Source organism: Myxocyprinus asiaticus, chromosome 31 (genome assembly GCF_019703515.2).
Source record: "Myxocyprinus asiaticus isolate MX2 ecotype Aquarium Trade chromosome 31, UBuf_Myxa_2, whole genome shotgun sequence".
NCBI classification, from domain to species: domain Eukaryota; kingdom Metazoa; phylum Chordata; class Actinopteri; order Cypriniformes; family Catostomidae; genus Myxocyprinus; species Myxocyprinus asiaticus.
The window spans coordinates 13,476,084-13,489,203 of NC_059374.1; the positions used below are offsets into that span (position 1 = coordinate 13,476,084).

At 34.9% G+C, this 13,120-nt stretch overlaps 1 protein-coding gene across 1 annotated transcript in view; it reads right to left on the reverse strand.

The window, feature by feature from the left end:
* LOC127421889 (1,4-alpha-glucan-branching enzyme-like) overlaps positions 1–13,120 on the reverse strand; it is a 280,638-nt gene that overhangs the window by 147,875 nt on the left and 119,643 nt on the right. The window contains exons 8-10 of the mRNA XM_051665092.1: positions 11,871–11,986; positions 11,203–11,330; positions 9,360–9,458 (exon numbers count right to left, since the gene is read on the reverse strand). Of these exons, the coding sequence (XP_051521052.1) occupies positions 9,360–9,458; positions 11,203–11,330; positions 11,871–11,986 (343 nt within the window). The remainder of the gene's footprint in view (positions 1–9,359; positions 9,459–11,202; positions 11,331–11,870; positions 11,987–13,120) is intronic.

The window sequence follows — 13,120 nt, forward strand, 5'->3', positions numbered from 1 at the left end:
TGTGAACATATTATGAATCATTGCATTGCACTGGCTCGCAATCTTCAGTACATAAAGGCATATACAGTAAATGATTTCTGCAATAGTTAAATTAAACATAATATAAAGATAAATTCTGTAATTTACTCACCCTCATGTCATTCTAAACTAGTTTGACTTTTTAAATGGAGCACAAAATGAGAATTTTTAAAGAATGTCCTGGCCGCTCTTTTTTTAAAGCAATTACAATGAATGGGACCTAGAGCTTTAAGCATCTAAAAGAATGCAAATATATCATATAACTTGTGCACTATATGCTGCATCTTCTAAAGTCATTTGTGTGAGAAACAGACTGAAATTTAAGTTGTTATTCACTGAAAATCTTGACACCTATCCTTACTTTTCTTTGGCGTTCAAGTAGCGATGTCTAATTTGTGAACGAATCACTCTTTTGAGACTAAAGTTTTCAATGAATTGATTGATCCGGATCACAAAACTGATCTCGATGATTCATATGCAGCAGTTAACACCTCTCTGGAATGGAAGATTATCAGTGAATAAAGACTTAAGCTTCAGGCTGTTTCCAGAGTTCACAGATGAATTCAGAGTAAATGCATAGAAAAGAACAACCAGTACATTCTTCAAAAATGCTCATGTGTTCCACAAAAGAAAGAAAGTTATATGGGTATGGAACAACATGAGGGGGAGTATTTGATGATATGACTTTAATTTTTTGGTGAATTACTCCTTTAATGGACCATTATATCAGAACCAAACAGCCTTGAATGGAGAGTGCCGTAGACAGAGGTGACTTCAGACCACAATCGTAAGTTAATTCTTATGTTTAGCTGGGGAACAAGGCCGAGCTACACTCTCTCCCTGTAGCTGTCTTTGTGAGATGGCAGCATTTGAGGCGTTCTTCACTAGCCTTAATTGCATCCATTACATTTCAATTGGTTGGAGCTGGACAGAAGGGCACTGGCTAAATTAGAGGGCTTTTGTAATGCTATCCATTGGAAGCGACAGTGTTTTGGAGTGGTAATCAGATACAATCAGGCAATCTTGTGCTGCACGCCATATCTGCTTCTCTTATTAGGGCATCTTAATTTCTCAGAGGCTCTGAGATGTAGTTGGGTTGCAACTGCGGGCTCAGAGGTCGGATTAATCAGACAGGTTGGGGGACATTGGAGGCAGGGAGTAGGATGTGTGAAATACCAACGTTCAGTTCTTACTCCGAAAGGATGAATCTCACAAAGCCGGGCAAGAACATGTCCGAGTCATATTTTACCCCAAAATAAAAAGGACAATCAAGACTATTTTTAGGACAATGATACCCTATAAAAACAAAATTGGAGTTTTGTGTTTTTTAGTCAAACTGGTATCATAGAATCACGCTACTATACCTACATGCAAAATTATTTTTGCTTGCATCATTTCCTGGTGAAATGAACACTAGAGGCACTACAAAAATGACTTTTATTCACTTTCACACAAATCATGAGTGAAACCGCAGATTATCAGTTCATAAACACTTCTCGCCCTGTTTGTCACTGTTATCTTGACATCTAAACAGTTTTACTCTAGTGCACTTGAAAGACAATATACTTTAATGTTTTAATTACATAAACTACATTTACAAGCTTGAAATTACACATATGGATGACTCCGCTTGCACTAAAAATGTGCTAAACGGTCATGAAAAAAGAAATGTCACAATGAATAAAAAAAAATATATATATATATATATATATATAAAAATTGTGTGTGTGTGTATATATATATTTACAGTGGCAATAAAAAGTATGTGAACCCTTTGGAATAGCTAGTCCTCTACAAGAATTGGTCGCAAAATGTGATCTCATCTTCATCAAAGTCACAAGCATAGACAAACACAATGTGCTTATGCTAACAACACACAAACAATTACAATCTTTCATGTCTTTACTCAACACATCCAATTAAACATTCACAGAGTTGTGGAAAAAGTAAGTGAACCCTTGTATTTAATAACTGGTCGATCCTCCTTTGGCAGCAAAAACTTCAACCAAGTGTTTCCGGTAGCTGCGGATTAGACCTGCACAACATTCAGAAGGAATTTTGGACCATTCTTCCTACAGAATGGATTCATCTCAGCCATATTCTTCGGATGTCTGGTGTGAATGGTTCTCTTGAGGTCATTCCACAGCATCTCTATTGGGTTAAGGTCTGGGCTCTGAATGGGCCACTCCAAAAGGTGGATTTTCTTTTTTTAAAGCCATTCTGTACTGGATTTACTTTGATATTCAGGGTCATTGTCCTGCTGCATCACCCAACTTCTACTGTGCTTCAGCTGGCGCACAGCCACCCTGACATTAACCAGTAGGATATCTTGATAAGCTTGGGAATTAAGCCCCAAATCATGATGCTTCCTCCACCGTACTTCACTGTTGGGATGATGTTAACATGTTGGTATGCGGTGCCCTTTTTACACTTATACGTAGTGCTGCATGTTCTTCCCAAAGAATTCAAGTTCTTAGTTTTATCAGTCCACAAAATATTTTCCCAGTAGCGTTGTGGAGTGTCAAGGTGGTCTTTCAGGCATGCAGCAATGTTTTTGTTGGAATGCAGCTGCTTTCTTCGTGGTGTCCATGCCTTTTTAATGTTTTCCATATAGCAGACTCATGAACAGAGATGTTAACCAATTCCAATGATTCCTTGAAGTCTTTAGCTCTCACCCTAGGGTTCTTTACCTCATTGTGCATTCTGCGGTGTGCCTTTTGAGTCATCAGAATGGCCACTTCTAGGAAGAGTATCCACAGTACTAAATTGTCTCCATTTATAGACAAACAGTCTAACTGTGGACAGATGAATATCTAAGCTCTTCGAGATGTCTTTGTAACCCTTTCTAGCTTAATGCAAAGCAATAATTCTTGATCGTAGGTCTTCTGAAATATCTTTTTTGTGAGTAATGGTCCAAGTCAGCAGATGCTTCTTGTGAATATCAAACTCAAAATATTTTAGTGCTTTTTAGAAGTCAGAGTAGCTCTAACTCACACCTCCAATCTCGTTTTATTAATTGGATGCCAGATTTGCCAACTCCTGACTCTACTTTTGTTAAAACAGACTGCTTTTGTTCATTATTATAACTTAGATGAAGATCAAACCAGATTGTAAGACAAACGCAGGCAATTCTAAAGGGTTCATATACTTTTTCTTGGCATTGTATATATTCATATTTCTAACTATATTTTTGGGATTTACATTTTTAACTATATATTCAGATTTACAATTATATAGTCAGATTTATAAATATATTCACATTTACCTATATATTCAAATTTAGTTTTAAATCAGTTAAAATATTATTGCACATCATTTTTTTTGTGAGCTTATTCAGTGTATCTAGAGGATTTGCTCTGATTTTTGACAGAACTTGCAGCAGGGGACCATCTCAAACTTTTGTCAAAAAATATTATGTAACATACAGTATACTGTACATAGACAGGAGTCACACACACGCAAATCTCTCTTCTCTTCTGCACACATCTGCATGCACTCTTTTTTTCTCAACACAAAATCAAAGTCATCAGAGATCCCTCGGACTGCAGTCTCATCGGTACCCTAACGAAAACAAAATCGATAGCGGTGTTGGATGAAAAGCCCCAAATAAATACTGCATGCTGGGCAACGTTGTATGAAGAAAGCAAATGTTAAAAAAAGCAGCAGGCAGCAGCCTTTATGCCATTCTTAAGACTGACCCTGAGTCAGTGAAGTGGACACCTCTGTGTACGGAGAGCGGCGTGCAGAATCAACCCACTGGAGCGGAGCCGTAAAGGGGTCTTTAGGGGCAGAGAGAAGCGTACAGACGGTGCTGCTAGTTTTGTAAAAAGCCTTGTATTATGGGTAGCCTTGTTTAGCAATGCATGCTGATTCTCCATGAAGACTGCGCTCAGCACCCAACAGTCACCCAAGCAGTGTACAGGGCACACACACACTTTTTATATTTTATTTAATGGGCTTTTTGCCTTTACTGTACAGGAAAGTTGAGACAGACAAGAACATGGATAGGAAAGTTAATAAATACCAGATACATGATTCTCTGGACATATTACAATAAAACAAGTCACTCAACTTCAAAATGGGATGAGAGTCTTGTAAGTACTTAACTGGAGGTGAAAAAATAGCTGCAGTTGAAGTTGTTGGAAAATTTAGTGAACCCTCCTCATCACAGTTCATCTCAACTAACTGTATGCAAGTGTAAAAATGAACTCTGAAAATTCTCTCGAAGCAAAGCATGGTTAGGCTGAAGTATGTACACTGCATACTTGAGTACACAAACATGTTTGTAGAGGGCAGGTACCCAAGGACCAACTCTGCATTTAAAAGTCTACGTGACAGGTATGGCCAAAAGTCTTTATGACTTTAGATAGATAAATAGAAAACAAAGAACATACTGTATGTTTACTGTCATTAAAGGAATAGTCTGGGTTCAACATAAGTTAAGCTCAATCGACAGCATTTGTGGCGTAATATTGATTACCAAGAAAAATAAAGTTTGACTTGCCCCTCCTTTAAAAAAAGCAAAAATTTAGGTTGCAGTGAGTCACTTACAATGGAAGTGAATGAGGCCAATCCGTAAACGTTAAAATACTCACTGTTTCAAAAGTATAGACACAAGACATAATATGAATGTTAACATGATTTTAGTGTGATAAAATCACTTACTAACCTCTTCTGTGAAAAGTTATAGCTAATTTTATAACTCTGATGCCATCAAAGGTCAACAAACCCTAAAATGACTGTAAAATTGAAGATTTAAACAACTTTACTGCTCAAATAATACATGAGTTTTAACAGAAGAATTAATGTAAGTGCTTTTATAAAATTATAATCTTCACATTTCTGCCTTTAAACCCTCCAAAAATGTGCCCCATTCACTTCCATTATAAGAGCCTCACTGTAACCTCGATTTTTGCTTCTTTTAAAGAAAAGGAAGGATGAGTCGAAATAATTTTTGTGGTAATCAACATTATGCCACAAATGTTGTCGATTGAGCTAAACTTGTATTGAACCCGGACTATTCCTTTTAAAATACATTTAAAGTTTACCTTTTTTTTTTTTTTTTTTTTAATAAGTAAACTGCACTATTCATACAATCAGTTGATCACTAAATATGATCTTGTATATGTTTCTAATGAAACTGACACAGTTGTACAAATGTCCTGAATTAAGCATATCTTGTTACTGAAACAAGATTTACTGATGTTCATGCAAATTAGTTATCACTTTAAAAAATGTTCATGTCAAAAAAATAAAAATAAAATAATAATAAATAAAAATAAATAAATAACAATAATAATGTGAATTCACTCAAAACAAGATTATTTATCCAAATAAGCTATTTAAGTTTTATTATCTAAAGGTAATTTAAGGATCAAGCATACAATACTCTGTAAAAATTGTAAATAAATAAATAAATCCACATATAAGTGCATAAATAAATATATTAAATTAATTAAATGTGCGAGGACAAATAAAAATAATTAATTTAATTAATACAAAATAAATGCAGCACAATAATACAATATAAAAGATAAATACATGGTAGGGGAAATTGAAAGGTTGATTTTTATTTCTATATAAATATATTTTACATTTCTTTATTTCTGTATTTAGTTCCATATAAATGTTTCCTTTGTGCAACATGCTAATGAGGGGATGTCAATCAAACATCAGAAGGCGGTATTTATGACACCATTGGCTGATCATTGTAAAAGTACTTCGCTTGACTGACATTAAGGAAAGGAAAAATGTAAGGAAAAATAAATAAGGAATTGCATAGAGAAATAAATGAATTATTAAAGAAATATGGAAATCAAAAATTAAAAATCAACTTTCAATTTTGCATTCTTTTAACTTTGTTGCTTTTCCCCAACAATTATTATTTTTGCAGATTTCGTTGTCTATCTTCTCCATGCTATGGCTAATAATTGAAAAATAATTTGACGAAAGAAATACTGCAATAAATAAAAAATTAAAAAAAATATTTTTGTGCTCCAGTAATAATATCTAAACATCCTTAAAACAAGATAGCATTTTCTTTAAGCAACATTGTGCAACATTTTAAGGCTTCTTTTCAGAAAATATATCTGAAATGTTTTTGTATATTATATATAGTAAATATAGTTTTTTTCTTCACTATACTTTGTTGGATTTATGTTTAAAACAAGAAATAACAATTTTCCAGCAGGATAAGAAAAATGAACTATAATAGCATACAAGGAAAACAAGACATGATTTTTTTTTTTTTTTTTTTTTTTTTTGCAGCATAGCTTCCATGTCAAACAATTAATAAAGTAATATCTATAACATGTTGTTTTAAAAGTTGTACACCAAAAATACGATATTGCATTAAGCTTTCCTGTTTATAAGTTTAGATGATCTTAGATTATTTAATATTTAAAAGAGACCTTCAATCAGCGCATCTTATCACATGGCTTGCGGAGACATAGCGCATGTGGAGGCTTCAAGCTATTCTCCATGGCATCCACGCACAACTCACCACGTGCCCCATCGAGAGCGAGAACCACATTATAGTGACCACGAGGAGGTTACCCCATGTGACTCTAGCCTCCCTAGCAACCGGTCCAATTTGGTTGCTTAGGAGACCTGGCTGGAGTCACTCAGCACGCCCTGGATTCGAACTCACAACTCAAGGGGTGGTAGTCAGCGTCTTTGCTCGCTGAGCTACCCAGGCCCCACTTGAACAATTAAAGCTGAACCTAATGAGGGGCTATAAGAAATAACTATTATAAACTGTCCACATTCACATCAAATTGCAGTTGAAACTGCAGTTCTCTGATCGAGACAGTCTGATAGATGTGCTTCACTTTATGCTACTGCCAAGAACAGAAAAGAATCAGAAAATCTCAGTATATATTCATAATGAGAAGACCTTCATTAATTTTAATGTACACATAAGAGGCTAGAACAAAGCAATGCTTTAGATCAACTCACAAAAGAATCACTAATTAAGAAAAATGATTAAAGAAATGCCCATAATTCTTCTTCTAATTTTGCACACACACACACACACACACACACAAAAACATGACTAAACTATAAAACGCTACCTAGTTCCCAAGAACACAATAGTGTAAATGTGTAGTGTAGTTCTCTCTCTCATGTCATTCCAAAACTGTATGACTTTCTTCTGCGGAACACAAAAGTTGATTTTTAAAGCACAATGTTCAAGCTGCTCTTTTCCATACAACGAAAGTGAAAATTGACCATGGTCATCAAGCAAGATTTCAGAAGACATGGAAAATAGCACACAAGGCGTATGGACTACTTTTATGCTGCTTTCATGGTGCTTTTTTGTCTTATTTGGAACATGGCTGTCCCTGGTCTCCATCTGTTTTCATTGTGCGCAAGTGAGCAGCTCAGACATTCTGCCTAACTTCTCCTCTGGTATTCCATGAAAGAAAGAAAGTCATACTGGTTTGAAATGATATGAGGGTGAGTAAATAATGACAGAATTTGTATTTTTGGGTGAGCTATCCCTTTAACATAAATCTGCTTAAGAAAATACAGGCATGTCCTATTTATCTGATCCAGTGGTTGTCAGTCTAGTTTGTACAGACATATTTGGAGCAGGTTCCACATACTGTATCTTTAAATCTAATTCCCCCGAGAAAGAGATAGAAACACGTTCCGCTTCTGAATTACAAGCAGGGCAAGTATGTGATGAATGAGACACTTAGAACGATATGACTCAAACAAATGTAAATGTGAGTAAAGTTGTCAGCTGCGCTTACAGTATGACTGTGGTTTGGTGGGGGTTAATATTATGTGATGTGCTGATGAAAGTTAATGCAATGCATATAGTTGAGCTAAATTGTATATTCACGTTTTGTTTTTCTAACTGGGGTTCGGGAACCCCCAGGGGGCTTCAAGGGGGTGCTAGGCTGTCCTATAAAAGGCAATAGTTACATTTTGTAAAGAACATTTTGTCTTCATAATATCACACTAAATTTGTCCCATAAAGTACAAATGGGCTTTATACATGGCTGTCTTTGGATTTTAGGAAAACCATATTGGTTTTTGAAAATATGCATAGCATTTTCTATGGCAAAACTGATTTAATTACTTTAAAAATGCCAAGTAAAATGTTGCACCTTGAATACATGTGAGTGCACAAAACCTAATATTTAATTATAAAACATATTCTTCAAGGTAAAACATTTTTTTTTTTTTTTTTTTTTTTTTTTACAAATATCATGAATTTTTGAATCAAGTTTTCTTGGTTACTCCATTTGACCTAAACAAAATTTGTCTTTTCATAATAATGTCAAAATATCTTTCTTATTTTTATATAAGGGTCTGAAGTGGTCACATGATAACCAAATGGCAGCCTGCATGTTGGTTACAAATATATTTTAAAATAATATATATATATATATATATATATATATATATATATATATATATATATATATATATATATCCCAGGAGATCAGTAGTTACAGAAATACTCAAACCAGCCCACCTGGCACCAACAATCATGCCATGGTCCAAATCACTGAGATCACATCTATTCCCCATTCTGATGGTTGATGTGAACATTAACTGAAGCTCCTGACCCGTATCTGCATGATTTTATGCACTCTACTGCTGCCACACGATTGGCTGATTAGGTAATCGCATGGATGATTGTTGGTGCCAGACGGGCTGGTTTGAGTATTTCTGTAATTGCTGATCTCCTGGGATTTATACGCACAACAGTTTCTAGAATTTACTCCGAATGGTGCCAAAAACATCCAGTCTGCCTTGTTGATGAGAGAAGTCAACAGAGAATGGCCAGACTGGTTCGAACTGACAAAGTCTATGATAACTCAGATAACCGCTTTGTACAATTGTGGTGAAAAGTATAGAATCACGAGGGGGACCTACACATTATTAGGCAGGTGGTTTTAATGTTGTGGCTGATCGGTGTATATATATGTATGTATATATATATATATATATGTAAAATAGTTTTTTTTATTTATTTTTTTTATTTCAGCTTTTAATTAATTTATTTTAATGAATGTATTTATTTATTTACCGTCCAGACGGTAACACCACTTTTAAATTATACATTTTTTTAAAACTTTTTAAGAGACATATTTTAGCACCTCAAAGTATATATATATATATATATATATATATATATATATATATATATATATATATATATATATATATATATATATATATATATATTAAAAAAGAATTCAAACATGTTCATCATAGTAAAGGTGTATTCAAGTAATTGTTTTGTGTGAACTTCATTTACTTATTTATTTTTGTATAACAGTGACCCTTGTTCTTCAGTTCAAGTTACTGTGAAAAACACTCACCTGAATCCATTTGTCAGGTATGGCCATTGCCAGACGATAGTCAAAACCAAGACCTCCTTCCTGGATTGGAAAGCAAAGGGCAGGCATACCGGACACATCCTTAAAAAAAAGAATGTAGTTCTTTGAAAACACTGCAACATGGAGTGGTTATTCTGTTTAAAAATGCCTTTAACAACTTCTTATGATTAACATACTGAGCACAGTGCTCATAGCTGAGGGGAAAACCACAAAAAGCCATACAAATTTAGAGAACAAAACTAAAATCCACTGGCATTAAATCAACATTTGATTTAAATGTGTAAAAAGGGATATTACACCCACAAATTTAAATTCTCTCATCACTTACTCACCCTCATGCCATCCTAGATGTGTATGATTCTTCTTCTATTGAATACAAAGATTTTTAGAAAAATATCTCAGCTTTGTATGTCTATTCGATGCAAGATCTTTGAAGGTCCAAAAAGCACTTAAAGGCAGCATAAAGGTAATCAATACGACTCCAGTGCTTTAATATGTCTTCAGAAGAAATATATGTGTGGTTAAAAACATCAATATTTAAGCAATTTGTTTTTATATAAATCTTCTTTTTCACTTTATATAAATCTTCACTTTCACATTCTTTTTTGTTTTTGGAGATTCACATTATTTGTGCATATACTACTGGGCAGGGAGGAGGGTTTATAGTAAATAAAATAACTTAAATATTGATCTGTTTCTCACCCACACCTTTCGAATCGCTTCTGAAGATATGCATTTAACCACTGGAGTCGAATGGATTACTTTTATGCTGCCTTTATATGCTTTTTGGACCTTCAAAGTTCAGGCCACCATTCACTTGCATTGTATGGACCTACAGAGCTGAGATACCCTTCTAAAAATCTTTGTTGTATTCAGCAGAAGACAGACAGTCATACACATCTGGGATGGCATGAGGGCGAGTAAATGATGAGAGAATTTGAATCCATTTCATGCCATTGATCAAACTGTGCAGCTATCTCTCACCGCCTCATTTTCATCCGTGTAAAATTCAACATACTGTCTACCTGACTGAAGTATTACAAAACTGAATTAACCTTTCTTTTGAAGTCTGCAAAAAAGAAATACCTTTCAGCACTGTAGTTATAGTCCTTGTTTTATGCATAGTCTGTTTTTTATGCTATTTAATAGTTTCCTGCAATGTAAGCAAACTATTATTCACAGTCCTAGGTTCTATCAACGGAGTTCATAAAAGAGAATTAGATGGTATCTCTGGTGGACACTTTCCACTAATTACAAAACACAGAAAAGAGTAAGTAAAAAGTAAGTGCTCTCATTAATCATGGTGAGACAGAGCCACTGAGTGCTAATTTAATGCTAATTTTAGTGTCCCTTTGACTTCAGAGGTTAATTTTGTCTTTGTGGAGTTGAAATACAGTGTCGCGCTTGACAAGACTTAGGTTATTGAGCTATGACAAGAGGTACTGTGGTAATTTTGGATGATACCGGCACATATTCTGAGTGATGTAACCAATAGACTATGAGACGTACTGTTGTATAAAATATAGATGCTTAAGACTTTGATAATAATGTAGAATTCCTGTCACCTCACAGCATAAAATAAAATAGTAACAGGAAGCGGACCCCATATGTTCAGTTAAAAGGTAAAATTTGATTTAAAGGAACATTCCTGGCTTCAATTCAAGTTAAGCTCAATCGACGGCATTTTTATGCAACAAAATAAGTTTCAGTCTGTTCCTTGCACAAAACATATTGCTTTATAACACATAAAAATATAGCTCTTGATACTGATGGTAGCTTCCATGTTCAATGTAAAAAGCATTCCTAAACAAAACAAATGACTCACCTCTGCAATAGTGATGCAGTCCTGATAGAGGGTGTGTAGAATATGGTTTGCCAGCATAATGTAGACCAGCGAGTCTTCATCTACATGAAGTCCGAAGTATTCAGCATAATCTCCTGAAAATTCTGATGCTGAGTATCAGAAAACATGGTAACCAAATCAGATTCAGTAGCTTTATGTTGCTAGTCAAAATGCAAATAGTGTATGTTAGTATTTACAGTGGGGTGCAAATAGTATCTACAACTAATTACATTTAGTGTAGATAGCCACTGCCATTTTTGATTTGGTCTAATATCGAGTTTCATTAAAACCAAGAACTATGATTTAGACAATGCGCTTTTTAAAAATAATCTCCCCAAATTCATTCGCAGCATCGACTGTACAAAATTAAAAAGGAAAGTGGAAAATGGCAAAATAACATTTGCCACACTACTTGTGCAATTAATTTCTTGCTTGAAAGAGCTTGTATGGCAGGGTTTTTCCCACTCAATTATATCCATTTATGAGAGTTTACATAATGCGCTGCCCTTGGAATGGCTCCTCTTCCAACAATACACATTTCAACATGTTCTACTGTTCAAGCGTGTGACATTTTCAGTGAGAATAGGCAGTTAATATAATTACATGTAAAGAACATTTAGTGCTTCGTTTCCCATGTTACTTGGACGTACCGATTCCGTGATGATAGTACAACATAGACGTCACCCCATCAAACCTGAATCCATCAAATCTGTACTCCTCCATCCACCAGCGCAAGTTGGACAGGAGAAAACGCAACACCTCCCAGCTACAAACAAATAAACACACACACACACATACAGTTATTATACAATTCTGACAATGAATCTACATCTGCATTTGAAAAAAACAAACACATGCAACCTTTTTGTCAGAGGCAATTTATAATACATTTGTATTAATAGTATTAACAAACTTGCTAAGGCAAGCATCACTATTATTATTGCTCACTTGTGGTTAGAGATAAAAAAAATAAAAAATAAAAAAACCTAAGCTGGCACATCATTTGTTACGCACCACTACAGACTTGAATGATGCATCAAATCTGAAATGTGTTGTCAGACTTAAGATTTTCGCATTCCAGGTAATAAAGTGAGCCCATAGACTTGGACGAGAATATCATAGACCATCCTAGCAACCACCCCAACTCCCCTAGCAACCACCTAGCCACACCCTAGCAACCACCCAGAACACCCAATCAACCACCCATAGCAACATGCCTAAAACACTCAGAAGACCTTAGCAAAAGCACAACAACGTTCTAGCAACCAAATTAAGATTTTTACAATGCCAAGTAAAGTGAGCCAATAGACTTGCATTGAAGGAGGGATGAGAATATCACAGACCATCCTAGCAACCAACCAGACCCCCCTAGCAACCACCTAGAACACCCAATCAACCACCTAGCAACCACCCATAGCAACATGCCTAAAACACTCAGAATACCTAAGCAACCTCACAACAACATTGAGTTTAGCCTGAGCAAGCAACATTCAAATGTTCTTCAGAAACTAAAAATCTGAAAAATGTAGTTTATAATGCAGATCACTAATTTATATACAGTATATTCGTATTTAAATGTACCTGAACTACTGATCTGTTAAGCGTTATGTAATGTTTTTAACAGTTTTTCATTATAAGTTAAAGACCAGCATTGAGTTTACTGTATTGAAAGAGGTAGTTACAGTTATACAGTAAAGTTTTCAGCACTTTTCAGTGGTTGCAGACTTGAATTGTAGTTTCAGGTTCTCAGGCACCATGGCAATATATATAATACAGCTAATATCACATTCTGGGATGCGTTGATTCCCAAATGGCATAAACTCAGTCCTGCCAGGAAGTGCGGGAATTATTGCATTCTAAGAGTTAGAATTTCACATGATCTGGAGTGAAACAAACCTTT